General features: G+C 36.5%; 1 protein-coding gene across 2 annotated transcripts in view; it reads left to right on the top strand.

The window, feature by feature from the left end:
- Positions 1-7,315: 7,315 nt before the first annotated feature.
- Positions 7,316-14,635, top strand: part of LOC135842288 (pleckstrin homology domain-containing family G member 5) — a 187,655-nt gene continuing 180,335 nt past the window's right edge. For both annotated transcript variants that reach the window (XM_065359669.1, XM_065359668.1), the window contains exons 1-2: positions 7,316-7,448; positions 9,512-9,936. In XM_065359669.1, coding sequence (XP_065215741.1) covers positions 9,892-9,936 — 45 coding nt within the window. In that variant the 5' untranslated portion in view covers positions 7,316-7,448; positions 9,512-9,891. The remainder of the gene's footprint in view (positions 7,449-9,511; positions 9,937-14,635) is intronic.

The following is a 14,635-nucleotide window of genomic DNA, read 5'->3' as shown; positions in this document are numbered from 1 at the left end:
TTTCTAAATTGCTTATGGCCTTTTTTCAAAGCTTGAAACGTAGGTACCTACCTACATTAGGCAGTGAAAGTATCCATTATCATATTACTTATTATAATTGAAAATTAGAAAGTGTTTAAGTGTACCTAATAGAAGAATTGCACATCACGAATGGAATGTAGAATTCTTAAAATTCAGCCAAATCAACCAGAGGAGAGTAAAACTTTAGATAATTTGACTTGAGGCGCTGAATTCAAATTCAGCGAAGAGAAAAATGTTACCATATGAAAGCCCCCTCCACATAAGGTTAAAAAATGCTGTTTTTTTCTTGAAGATTTCAAAAAAAAAAAAAAAATGTTCTCTGCACATAATTGTGAAATTCAATCTTTATTGAAGAAAAAATTTCCCCATTCACTTCTCTGGTTAGGTAAATTGAAAATTGAAATGAATTGGCAGATTTTTGAAATTTTCTCAATGTATGACGCATTAACGCATCGTGATGAATTTATGATTGAAATTAAAAAGTTACTATTTCTTGAAATTATAATTTCTATGAAGTGACCTTAGGTAGGTACTTATTTAATTATATCAACTGTCTTGATTTGAACAAGACATGGTTTCAGAATTCAAGATTTTAAGTCCATAATTTCCGATAAAGAATTTGAAGGGTGAAGGGGGAAGGATTTATTAAGATTGGATAACTTCAAGAGAAAATAGAAATATCTCTCAATTTTAGGTTCAACTTTACAAGGAGGCCATATCCAAAGTAATGCACGCTACGTTGTAATCATTCGTGAAATGAAACTAGCGGCATGATCGACTCCTCAAAGCGTTTCAAGTTTTTATTCTAATACATTTGTACCTAACCTCTAACAGCCAATTTTTCAAACTCACTTGGTGACTTCTTAGTGACAAATTCACCAGAAGTCATCAGAATCCACCAAGGAGTCACTAGAAATTCAAAAAAAAAATTCAAGGGTAATGAGGACGTTCAGGTGATTTTTCCATCATAAATTCACCCGAAAAAGGTAAAAAAATCACTTGGTGATTTCTGGTGAATTTGTCACAAAGAAGTCACCAGAATTCACCAAGGGGTCACCAAACATTCTAAAAGGTTTTCAAAGGCTGTGAGGCCATTCTGGTGATTTTTTCACCAACAATTTGTCATAAAAAAGATGATAGTCCCGCTTGGTAACTTCTGGTGAATTTGACACCAGGCTCATGTTTTCCCTTTAGGGGCACTTCTGGAGCTAGAATTTTTCTTTACAACTTTCAACTCAAAATGACGGTTCTTTCTGAAATTGGTAAAAATCCACAATTTTTCCCCCTATTTTTCGCGATCCACCCAATCTACTACAAAGGAGGTATGTAAGTAACTCACATAAAAATTTAATAATCGACACCAAAAAGAAACCTTACTGATAGTTTTGAGTTAGTTGCATGCTGGTCTCCAAAAACAATAGAAAACCAACTAACTTTTTGATACTTCAATTTTGGGGCCATAGGCAACCCACTCGCCCAATTTTGGGGCGGAAGAAGATTGACAATATGGGTATCGTTATCATACGAATCAAACTCTCTGAACACAAATAAGTTTTATTTGCACTTGGGCCCTTCAAACGGTCACATTGGGGAGAGGGGAGGCCCAAAAATGAAATTTTTTGTGAAAAATGCTTCGTTATAGCGATATTTACGCCCTGCAACTTCTTAATCAAGGTTTTCTTGAATTGCAAATACTTTTCAAGTACATACATTGGTATCTAACTCAAAACTATCAGAAAGGGTTATTTTGAGTGAATACAGATTTTTTTTCAAAACTCGTTGAAGCATGATTTTTTCCCCCCGATAAAAAGCGTTTTTTCGCTATTGTGAGCAATGGAGGTGGGGTGGGGGGAAATTTTTTTGGCTCCAACATGTTTTTTAAAGGTACCCAACAATATTTCATCAAAATTTCGGAAATCCGAAGACGGGGGCATTTCACCTATTTTACCCAGAAAAATACCCTTTCTGCTATCTTGATATAAGCAAAAATACTTCTGCGCGTGTAATTTTAGGATCGCGCGGTATAAATGAATTTTAAATTACACATTCTGAGGTAAAATTTCACGCTGAACAACTTGGTTCTCTTCGATTTCGGCCATTTGTCCATATTTTTGGAGAAAAACGTAAAAAACGTGTTTTTTGAGAGTTTTTTGAGCTTTTGAGCTTGACCCATCACTCCAAACGGCCGGGTGATGATTTCTATAGAAAGTAGACCTAAAGATACATATTTGACGAAAAAATCGTTTTGGTATGTTTTTTCGTTCCGGAGTAACGTCGATTTAAAGTTTTCTTTTGTCCCCCCTTCTCCTCCATGCGATGAAAAATTCTGAAAAAATTCAGGGAGGTACCCCCATGTATCCTCTAACTATATTCGTTTACAGAATAAATTTATCTCAAACACGCGCTGATGCAGAATTTTTCCCCTGAAAAACGCGTTTTTTGGCCCCCCTGGCTGAGGGGGGTGGGGTGGGGAGCGGGCTATGGGCCCAAAATTATTTTTTGGGGGTACTAAACATACCCTGTGAGTTTCATCGAAATCCGAGGTTAAGGGCATTTTGCCTATCTTATCCGGGGGTACCCTTTTTTCTGAATGTCTGGTTACTACTTGGTGACAGATTCACCAGGAGTCATCTGGTGACTGCCTAATGAAAGATTCACCAGGACTACCAGGAGCCACCAAGTGAGAGTTTTTTTTTTCAGGTGAAGTTTTGATGGAAAAACCATAAGAATTTCCTCATGACCCTGGAAAGATTATTTGAATGTCTGGCGACTCTTTGGTGAATTCTGGTGAATTCTGGCGACTTCTTGGTGACAAATTCACCAGAAGTCACCAAGTGAGTTTTTCACCTTTCTTCTGGTGAATTTATGATAGAAAAATCACTAGAATGTCCTCATGACCCTACAATTATTTTTTGAATGTCTGTTGACTCTTTGGTGAATTCTTGGTGACAGATTCACCAGAAGTCACAAAGTGAGTTTTTTTTACCTTTTCTCAGGTGAATTTATGACGAAAAAATCACCAGAATGTCCTCTTGACCTTGGACATTGTTTTTGAATGTGTGGTGACTGCTTGATGACAAATTCACCATGAGTCACCTGGTGACTGCCTAATGAAAGATTCACCAGGAGCCACCAAGTGAGTTTTTTTTTTCAGGCGAATTTATGATGGAAAAATCATCAGAATGTCCTCATGACCCTGGACATTTTTTTGAATGTCTGGCGACTCTTTGGTGAACTCTGGTGACTTCTTGGTGACAAATTCACCAGAAGTCACCAAGTAGGGTTATCATCTTTTTTATCGCAAATTGTTGATGAAAAAATCACCAGAATGGCCTCACAGCCTTTGAAAACCTTTTAGAATGTCTGGTGACTTTTTGGTGATAGATTCACCAGAAGTCACCAGGGGAGTAATTTTTGGTTGATCCTTCAATTTTTATTTAAAATAAGGTCTCTTGCCAAATGCCAACCACTCAATTTTTTTGAACTCTTTTCAACTCTTTCCCTCCCCTCCTATGATTACTTAGGTACCTACTTAAACTATTTTTTAAAGAGAAGAGAATCGATTCACATCAGTTGCAATTTTTCTTCAATTTACTGTGAAGATTCGGCTGAAAAAGTGTAGGTTTTATTGTACTGTACGTATCGCCATCAATTCATTAATACTTGGTTGAATTCATCCGTAAAACGATAAATTTTGAATTTAAAGAGTCGAGTGCTAGAGAGTTGGTTGAGATTATACTACAATTGGATCCCTTTGCGTATCATTTGCGAGCCCCAGAGTAGTCATTCGAGAAGCATTTTATTTTCTTCAAAGGTGTAGCTGTTTTCTTTTATGACCTACATGCATCTCGTTGTGTGGGCAGCGCATCCCACATCGTGCATAAATGACGACTCGTATATGCCAAGGTATTAATTCGGTTACCTACGCGAAAGAAGCTTGACCGATGAGCGAAGTTGAAACGAAAACGAAACTGTTTGAGCTGACGAGTTGACTTTTAGACCTTTTTCGTTGTTTAGGGTTGGTAGGTCTAGGTGATTCGAATAAAACATGTAAATTTTATCGCGTGCCTGCGGATAATAATTACGATTATGAGTTTTGTTCGTTCGTCGTTTGTTCGATGACACCTAAATTGTTGTTGTTTTGTGTACCAAAATACGCGCCTCTCGTGTATAACTTCTCGCCGCACCGCACCATTATAGACGCGTGTAGAGAGGTGTAATATGCCATACATTGTTAAACGTGTATAGGGTAAGTATGGTAAGGTACACATGGAGCAGATAAAATTACGTGATAACTCTACCCAGCTATACCTCCTCACCAAGTCCGTATCATGAGCTTGTCGGAATAGAGTTTCATGCGAATAATCGCATGTTTGTGCTCGACGTTCATGTACAAATTAAAATCACTTCTTGAATGCCGACGAAAGATGTGGATATGGCCACGCGTAGATCTACATGCTTATGCAGACAGAGTTGAAGTAAAGCAGAGAATGACAAAATTAGCGAAAATTGCCTGTATACGACATCCGAGGCCGCAACAATAATGCCGAAAATCGAGTTGATTAAATTACCTACCTCGCTCGATGGTGTATTATGTCGTCGTGTTGTCATCATTGTGCAATATGCAACGGCTTCTGCGCCAGGAGTGTCTTCGTATGATGAAATAACTCGCTTTTTTCAAATATTGTACGCGAAATTCTCGAAGTTGAGCCACTTATTTCCTTTTTTTTTTCATAAAAAATAATACTTACTCTTGAAATTTTAGCCTGGAAAAATGAAAATAAAGTTGTCTGTACTGAAGAGGCTTTAAAAGACAAACTTCATTTTTCAAATTTGGACATTTTTTTTTTAGTTCTCACCTACTTACGACGAAATCAATTCATATCCATGGATAAGTGATATCTGATTTTTGGTTCTCCGCTTGAATTTCATAGCTATAGATACTTTGAAAATTTAGAGAATTATTTTGAAAAATTCCTCAATTCCCAAAATTAATATTATAGGTAAGTCTGGAATTTTCACGCTTTAGGGTCATAAAGGATTGAAGTTTAAGGTAAGATATCCCAATTTGGATTTTTTTTTTATTTTGGCCGTAAATTGCGTTTTTGCAACTACCCCAGGAAAAATCGACTCGCGGTAATTGCAAAAACGATTTTTTTTTTCATTTTGCACTTACCACAAATATTTCTTGCCCTAAATAACTTGAAAATGATTCGAAATTACAAGAAAAATAAACTTCCACCGTCACATGATGAGTTACACGTTAAAGAAGTGATTAAAAGTTTTGCTGAATTTTAAAATTATTGCTCCTTTTTAATGTTTTACCAATATATTTGACGAAAAATGTATTTCTATGACGAGTTTTTTACATAAAAAACATCAGAAATGATCAATAGTTGATTTTGTGTCCATTTTAGCAAGTTTGAAAAAAAATAATTTTTCAAAGTTTTTTCACTCCCCTAAAAATTTTTTTGGGAAGTGAAAAAGTCATCGAATTTTTACCCAAATCAAGACCGCAAATGCATCAAAAGTTAGCAAATGACACGTAGAATACAGTGAGTGTGTTGAAAATGCAAAAAAATAATAATAATAAAAGAAACATAACTCCCACTTTTGCATTTACCCCATGCTGGGGTAAATGCAAAATTCGATTTTCAAATTTCCGAATCGCAATTTTCTCGAAAATTTGTGAACGAAATTGTACCAAAATTTTACTATTGATAGAGAACCCCCTGAAGTATAAGTGGTATAAATTTCAGCTTCATCCATGCGATAGTCTTTTCACGGCGCTCTCTCAAAGTGCCACTAATCAAAAAGGTGCTTTGCAATTACCCCACTCGACTACCTTAATAATCTCATTTCTTTTTAATTTTTTTTTTTTGATTCCATTCAATTTTTTATATCACTCATGTCTTATATTTTTTCCAAATTATGGCCTTAAATTGTTCTGGTGCCAAAAGTTAATAATTTTTTTTTTGATAGAATAAAATTTAAAAAATGTTATCCTCCCTTTCAAGATTACCTACTTATTTGCCTTAATCTCGTCGAAAATAGTCAACATCATTTTTGTGAGAATTTGCTTGTAAATGCAAGTTTTGTTTTGTTTTTCAAAAATAACTGATCTTTGTGTAGTCAATGAGCAAAAGTAGAGAGTCAAACTTTCCTAAAGTCCCCCTCCCACTTCTTTCAGAAAAGTAGTTGTGAACCAAAAATGACTCAGAACAAATGCCATTTGTCTCTTTCCCAATACAAAAATCGATTTGAAATTTTCCAACTGTTCATTTTATAAGAAGTATAAAAGTTAATTTTTTTCCATGAATTTTTTAAGTTTTAAACATGTGTGATTGATATTTTATTATTTAACCCATGCAGGTGGTTTATTTCTCAGGTCATCAAGAAAATCAAGGTCTATAGGAGAGCTACCCCTTTACTCTTCGTTTCAACTGCCCTACCCCCCTCCAAATAAGTACACGTCGAACACGTTCGAGATCAAAATTGAAACAAGGACCAAAATCAGAGGCTTCCAGAATGGACCCGAAATGAAAAATTCAATCAAGTTCAGTTCATGGGCAAATAAGTACATATTATGAAAAGTACTGCTCGACAAAATCGAAAAAATTCCACACTTCCACCATTCCCAATTACGAGAAATAAGAACCAATTTAACCTACGAGTTCACCAAGGTTACCAGAAAAAAAATTGATAAGAAAAAAAGGCGGTATATTTGGTAGAAATTTATTTCGTATTTTTCCCATTCTATACTCGCCCTCTGCATGTTCGGTTTTTTTTCAAATCGTTCGTCATTATTTGGAAACATTTTTTGAAGACAGCTACTCGTATAATGCAATAGCGTGACTATTGCATGATTTGTTCACCTTTCGTTATAGTATGCCCGGAAGGCGGCGAAATTTCCAACTTTTTTCATCAAGGCAATTTTCAAACCCTTTATAGCATGCGTTAGACCATAAAAACCGTACCTACCTAAATTTTTCTACTCTATTTTCAATGTTAATATGTGCAAATGATTTCCAATGTCGGATTCTCGCGATGGGTGATGTGACGTGGCGCCCCCCCCCACGTCATGAAAAAAAACACCGATCGCTATATGAATCATACTTGCTACCCCTTTTCTTCCTCCACTTTTCCATCTGACCACATCGTGCAGGGTCAGCAGCTACGATGTAGTAATGTTTTTCTGATTCACCATATATACGATAACATTATAGTGATAAATTGCAGAATGCGCTTGCGTTATTATTTTTGAAAGTTTGGCCAACGTAGCGCAAAATGTCACCGATTTATTGCTTCAGTTTTCTTTCGAGGTTCATCTCGTATGGTTTTAGTTTCACGAAAGCGTTTCGGTGAACGTGGTTTTGCAAAATTACGTAAATATCGACGAAAACATCGCGACGCGTGTTTTTAAAAAGGTAATTAATTCGATTAATTTTGAAACGTATTTTAAAAATGTGTTTTTTTTTCATTTTTTTAAATTTGTACGAAATTCAGGTGTTTTAATAGTTCATTTTGGCCAATTTATTCTCTTTTTGGTAAAATTTACGATTTTTTTTAGGTCGGTTTCGTATGCAATAAAAATGATAAATATGGGTGAATGAAAAATGCTGACTCTTTTTTTCCCTCACGTAAACCTGCGTCGTCGTCGTAATTAAGAAAACGTGTGGAAAAAATTTCAATTTTTATTCCGTCGAATGTGATATTTTTTTATTATTAAAAATATGAAATGGGGGAATACTGCAATGGGGGAGGATTGCTTCTATATGGAGAATTTTTAAAACACTTCGAAGTTGAAACATTTACGTACAGTACCGTTTTGGTCATACTTATCGTTAATCGTTTTCCTGCTGGGTTCTCTTCTCCTTCCCCTCTCAACTGCACCGCATGCTTTATACTATGGTCGTTTTTAATTCGTAATTCGATTGTAGTATTTTTTCTTTTAATGGTCTTCCCTTGTCTGTACTTACACTCGAGTACCTACTACTCCTGTAGAAATAATGTAGTACTGGTCTTTGTTTTATTGTTTTTTCTGATCATTAATTTATACAGAATACTACGGTTATTCGTTAATTATCACGTCGTTATGTTCAAAATGTCGTACTTTAACGTTTATTTATCGTAGTCTGTCGTATACCTATCTTGGTGTGTGGTACACGATACGTACTTTTTTTTATCGCTTCTTGAAACTCTTAAAGAGGGTTTCTTTACTTTGTGAGTACCTAGCAGAGATAAATGCAGTCTATAGAAGAAATGAGGTTTAATTGCGATGGAATTTATCAAGGCTAAGGAGAAGGATTAAGGACGTATACACCTCAACGACCTTGTATATCTGTGAATCGTATATTTTGGTATAAAAATTTATCGTCCCTTGTAAGTATGGGTGTTTCAAGAGATTGGAAAAAATGGCTAAAAATAAAGTTCTTTAATAAATTGAAAATCTGCATTTCGTTGAAATTTTTTTTCTTTATTCTTATTCTTGTTTTTTTTTTAAATCTTAAAATACGAAAGAGAATAATACCTAGTTCGAGTCGCTTATACCAATAATAGCGTGAAATTCCATCGTCCGTCGCCGCTGCCGCCGCGTTGTTACTGGCTGGCGAATTTAGCCCTATTTAGAAACTTCCGGCGTCAGGAAACTTGCTTTTTTCCCCTTCAGTTATTTTTTCGTTAAATAAAGAGATTTCTTTTCTAATGAGTGAACAATCTCTAGCGAAGGAAAAAGTTTTCTCGACTGATGAAATTAATTTTTCTCTAGAGTATGCCTCTCTCCCTCCCTCCCACCCTCGTAAACTAAATACTTGATGAAATGTGGTCGTACGCTGGTGTAAAATGTATACACGTTACGTGGCCAATGTCACAGATTTCAATCGCTGTTCTTGAAATCCTTTTGTATTATTCGATGTATACGTAAACGTATAGTTATCTGTGTGACTAAAATCTCGCTATATTATATTTGTTCTATGAACTATATTTTATCAATTTTTATCGTCAATTGTCCGCTTGACCGGACCCTGGATGGCGTCACAACAGTTTTCTCTGTGATTCATCGATAAAATACTTCGTATTGATGTTGGTGTCAATTGACATTTTGCGTGTGTGAAAAATATGTTACCTAGTTTGGGTTCGCGGGAGCTCCCTTATTTGGAAATAGGTAGTCATTAAGCATAGGTTTGATTACACGAGATTTTTTTTTCAAAAAATGACTAAGAACTTGGAATTTTTAAATTGCATATTCAAAATAGAGCTGTATTGAAAAAATGTGTTCATAATTTTTTGTCTTTTGAGTGAGCATTCCTAATTACATCTTCAGGCAAAAATTCAGGATCGAATTCCATTTTTCATATTTTGGTGAGTTTTTAAAAACTCGAAGTTGGCCAAATTCCACAAAAAAAAAAATTAAATAAGATTCGACGAAAAAATTTATTATCAACGACATTATATTTTCCAAGCAATAATTCGTAATTTTTTATGTTTCCAGTTACAATGAGTTGGATACGCGATCGGAATCGATACCGAGAATCATGCTTTGAAAATAAACGTCGCGAATAATCACCGTAAACGATACTTTCCCGATCGAATAAATTTTCGAATAATGTTCGCCGAAGATTTGAAACTTTGTAAATAATCGAATTTCCGGTTGTGGCGAGCGACGCGAATTGCACTGATCGACGTTCCTCATCAGACTGGCGACGAGTGGTGGGATCCATACGACAAAGGGTCCGGCCAATAAGGCAACCGTCTCCGGAGAAATCGCGACCCGTGGACGAAATTCATGCTTCCAGTACGTTACATTCCACCTCCTTCGACCCCCTGAGTTCGCCTCGAACCGAACATAGAGATGATTTTTTGCGAGCAGCGATGCGTATTTTTTTGGTTGTTTCGCCTCCGGTGGGACGAATGCAGGTGAGTACCTTGAGGCCTTTTTTTACTCATTACTCATTATAGGCTATGTACGTAGATATCTTTGTTGTAGAGAGCCTTGTTTTTGAAATGTGCATTTCATTCTTCTGTTTGCCAAATCAGTTCATTCCCCTCCTTCCCACCGTAACCGAATTTTAAATATTGAAATTCATTTTAAAATAGGTGAATTTTTGAAAATCGAAATTTGGCACAATTTCTACGAAAAAATCAACATTTGGTGAAATCGAGAAAGAACGATATTATTTTGATTTAGATCTTATTTTTGATCATTTTAATCGAATGATTTCAGTTTTGAATCCTTTTGGAGTCTCCGGCAGATTTTCAAATTTTCCTGTATCATCGAAATGCTGAATTTAATTTTTGCTTTTTTTGACGATTTTTTTAAAAAAATGGAAAATTTAAAAATCTGTTGATGGATTTTGAATGGCTCAAAACTACCGAATGCATCGCAAGCTTCCACACTTCAAAATTTTCAAATTTTGAATATTTTCATAGAAAATGCTTTGAAACATTTTGAATTTTCAAAAATGAGGAAATGAAATTCAACAACTGAAATTTGGTTTGATATGACGAATTTTTAAATGCGTTTCCAATGTGCCTTTATTTGGTCTAACGAATTTTTCGTCAGTTGGAATATCATTTCAGTTTTTATTGTTTTTTTTCAAAACTCTGCCTTTTTTCAATTTTGTTGCTAGAATGACCGTCCAATCTTTAAAGACACTGGTGGGGAGTTTAAGTGGTCAGATCGAAAAATAAATAAGATGGTATTGAAACTCAACTCAGGCGACAATCAATACTTCACTTAATTTTTAATTTTTTTAAAAATTTTGTTCAAAATTATGGGCACTTGTGCACTTTACAAGGTATTGAGAACGGCACCGTCGAGAGCAAATACGGGCCCGAGGAAAATATAATTTGGCCTCATTTCTTGAGACAAAACTATATGTACATAGACTTTTTTAGAGGGGGAAGGGGAGGGGGTTCGACTGAAAATTTTCCTACTAATATGGGAAAAAATAATAATTTTGCTGATCTATATTCTATATTATCATATTCATACTTATGAGTTATAAAAATTTTTATTTTCTGTTTTGGATTTTTGGGGGCCAAAATGTGAATTTTCTCATTTCAAAACAAACAACAAATGTGTCCCAAGCGAAGAAAAGGCGAAAGTTTTTGAAAATTTGATTTCAATAGGCTTAAAAACGATGTATCTTTTTAAAAAGTTGATTTTGAAAAAAAAGATAACCTCTCAAGCAAAGGGAGGGTGAAATCATTTAAAAATTTGTATTTTGAGAGAACTAAAACCGATGCTTCTTTATGTGCTTAGTTTATTTTTTGACTTTTAAAATTTGTTAGTTCGAAAGTTTTTTTAGGACGTTAATTTTGAAAAAGAAAAGAGAACAGGCTCAAGTGAGGACGAAAGCTCAGGAAAATCTGCATTTCGAGAGGCATAAAAACAATAGTTTTTTTCACTTCGAAATTTTGAAAGTTGAACATTTTTCTTATAAATTTAAATTTTGAAAAAGAAAAGGAAACAAGCAAAGCTTTTGAAAATTTGTGTTTTGAAAAATAAAAACCGGGTTTCCTTTCATCAGAAGCCATTCTTTTTCCGAGCCCGGGACAAACTGCCCCCTTTGCTCCTCCCCTTCAACGACCCTGATTGAGAACCAATTTTGAAAATATATTAGTTGAAGAAAAAGTTTTTCATCTTATTCATTACTCCAAGTTAGATATTATGCATTGAAAATTGAGCTTTTATCTTGAAAAACATTTAAAACATTTTGAATTTTAATTGTAGATTTTGGGTTTCCTACTTATTCTATTTAAACCTTCGCTACCGGATTTGCTGCAAATGCAGCGAGATTCGAGGTAACAGTCTTCCTATGTTTAGTAGTTTTGCGATTGCAAACGCGTGAAAATTTTGAGCCCTCCCTGTTTGTAGAAAGGGTGTGTGAATTAAAAATGAATAAATAAAGGGCGACTCCTCGGTTATTCACGACAACGAATGTATTTACACAATATTTACAATACCGAGAAAGTTACAAACCATTTTAAATTCGATCTAAAATAGCTCAACTCTCAGCTTTCAGCTCAGCTCTGCAGCTCAGCTAATTTACAATAAAAAACGCCATTAAAAGGCATAACGAAAATTACAACGATACAACATACAAGATAAATTTATACTGAAGAAAAAGTACACGAGAGTGAATAAAAAGGTGCGAGACCAACGCTACAATTTGTTGGCTTCATGCTAACCGGTTCTAATCAACGTTATTTACAGATAGGTAACTCTTCACATGAATAGGTACAAAGTTTACCTAAACAGACTCCCGCCGGCTGACGAGTAGTCAGAAAGAAAAATACAAAATATTTACAAATAAAAATTACAATGTTACGAATCAACGAAAGGTAACAAAAGACTACTCAATAGGGAGCAGTATGATCTGGATCGAGGGTATTGTTTTCAATTGGCCATTGGACAGCGTTTCAACAGTTCTCACGACGTTGTTTTTGTCTGGGAACGTACGAACGACCTTTGCCAAAGGCCAGCGACATGGATTGACACCTGAATCTGGCAGGAGAACAATTTGCCCAACCTCCAGATTGGGTTGCGATTCGGTCCATTTGGTACGACATCTCAATTGGTTGATGTAATCTTGACACCATATACGCCACAAGTGGGCTAACCGTTGCTTGTTGGCAGTATATTGAGACGATAACTTGATGGTGGAAGGAACCTCAGCTTCGTGAATGACAGTCAAATTACGGCCAATCAAAAAATGACCAGGCGTAAGGACTTCTTCCTGCGGTTCATTTGTTTGTTTATAGGCGATAGGCCTCGAATTCAAAATGCACTCAACTTGCGTAAGAAGAGTGCGCAACTCGTATTCGGATAATTTCTGGTCCTTGGTGACCATAGCAAGGGCTTTTTTGGCGCTTTTGACAGCACTTTCCCATAACCCTCCACGATGAGGAGTATATGGAGGATTGAACCGCCATTCGATATTTTGCTCAGCTGCGTATTTCGAAATTGATTCAGCCTGCAAACTCAAATACCTCTCAGCTCCCTTGAAGTTTGTGCCGTTATCTGAGTAGATGCGCACTGGCTTACCACGACGAGAGATGAAGTTTTTGAACGAATTCAAAAAATCTTCTGTGGAGAGAGAGGGTACAACTTCAATATGCACGGCTCTGGTAGCGAAACAAACAAAAATAGCAGCGTAAGCCTTCATCTCTTTCATCGTTCGATGATACGTACATTTGAGATGAAAAGCGCCGGTGAAATCAACACCTACGACAAGAAATGGCGACATCGGCGTAACTCTATCAGCTGGTAAGTCTGCCATCAGCTGAGGTCTGGCAGTAGCTATATAACGACAACAGGTAACGCATTTGTGAATGACCGTTTTGATCAAACGAGCCATTCCGCCAGTGAAGACGTAATTAGCCGACAAATGCGCCAGTAACCAAGCCCGATTGGCATGGAAATAGCGCTCATGAAGATGACGAACGAAAATCACCGTAAAATGATTGTTGGCTGGCAAAATGATAGGACACTTTTCGTTGAAAGGCTTACGTGCATTTTGTAGGCGCGTACGAGAGCGAAGAAGACCCTTCTCATCGATGAATGGGTAGTAGGTGAGTAAAGAGCTTCTTTTACACAGCTTTCGACCAGCACGTAAACGATCAAGTTCAGGCGCATAAACTACATCTTGAACAGCGAGAATCAGCAATTCGTGAGCACGTTGCAGGTCTTTGGCTTCAACTTTGCGGATAACGATCGGTATACGCGGACGCCACGTCTCAGCAATAGCTAAACCAGTTGCAAAAACACGTACTAGTTGATGGTAGGATGGATACGCTTCAATCAGCTTCGAGTAACCAGTTCTCTCAGCCACAGTCAGCACGGCAGCCTTCGATTTCGATAAATAAGGAGTGCACTGGGACTGATCGATCTCAGGTTTCGACATCGTATTGGTTGGCTCAGCAATAAATTCAGGTTCCGTGTTTCCATAAGCGAGATTCGATGAGCGAATTGGTAGTTAAACCTCGAGTAGCAAGATCTGCTGGGTTTTCCTTGGAAACAACGTGAGTCCAATGATCGATAGGAAAGGCTTTGGTAATTTTCGCTACGCGATTGCGAACGAAAACTTTCCAGTCGTTAGCTGGACGAGAGAGCCAGGCAAGCACTATGGTTGAGTCAGTAAACAGTCGAACTGTACTTTTCTCAACCTTCAGCACCCGACATACGTATTCAACGAGCTCAACAAGTTGAAATGCTGCTTGCAATTCTAACTCTGGAATTGTACGAGAATCCGAATCTAACGGTGCCACACGGGTCTTCGAAATTAATAGCTGGACTCGTGCGGGTGGCGAATGATCGTTAAAAGCGTATACTGCGGCGCAATAAGCTCGTTCTGATGCGTCACAGAAGCCGACAATAGATTCGAAGCGAATATCGAAATTCAATATGTATCTTGGAATTTCAAATTTCGACAAAGCTTGCAAATCAAGCAAGTAAGCTTGATATTCAGCTAAAATATCTTCTGGAACTGGCTCATCCCATGAAATACCACGCTTCCATAAGGTTTGAAGCATGATTTTTCCGCGAATCGTAACTGGAGAGGCAATTCCTAGAGGATCGAAAATTCGCATAATCGTTGAGTACATCTGACGT

Source organism: Planococcus citri, chromosome 4 (genome assembly GCF_950023065.1).
Source record: "Planococcus citri chromosome 4, ihPlaCitr1.1, whole genome shotgun sequence".
Lineage (NCBI taxonomy): Eukaryota > Metazoa > Arthropoda > Insecta > Hemiptera > Pseudococcidae > Planococcus > Planococcus citri.
Note: the sequence above shows the minus strand (reverse complement) of the source record. Positions and strands in the feature narration are given on the sequence as shown.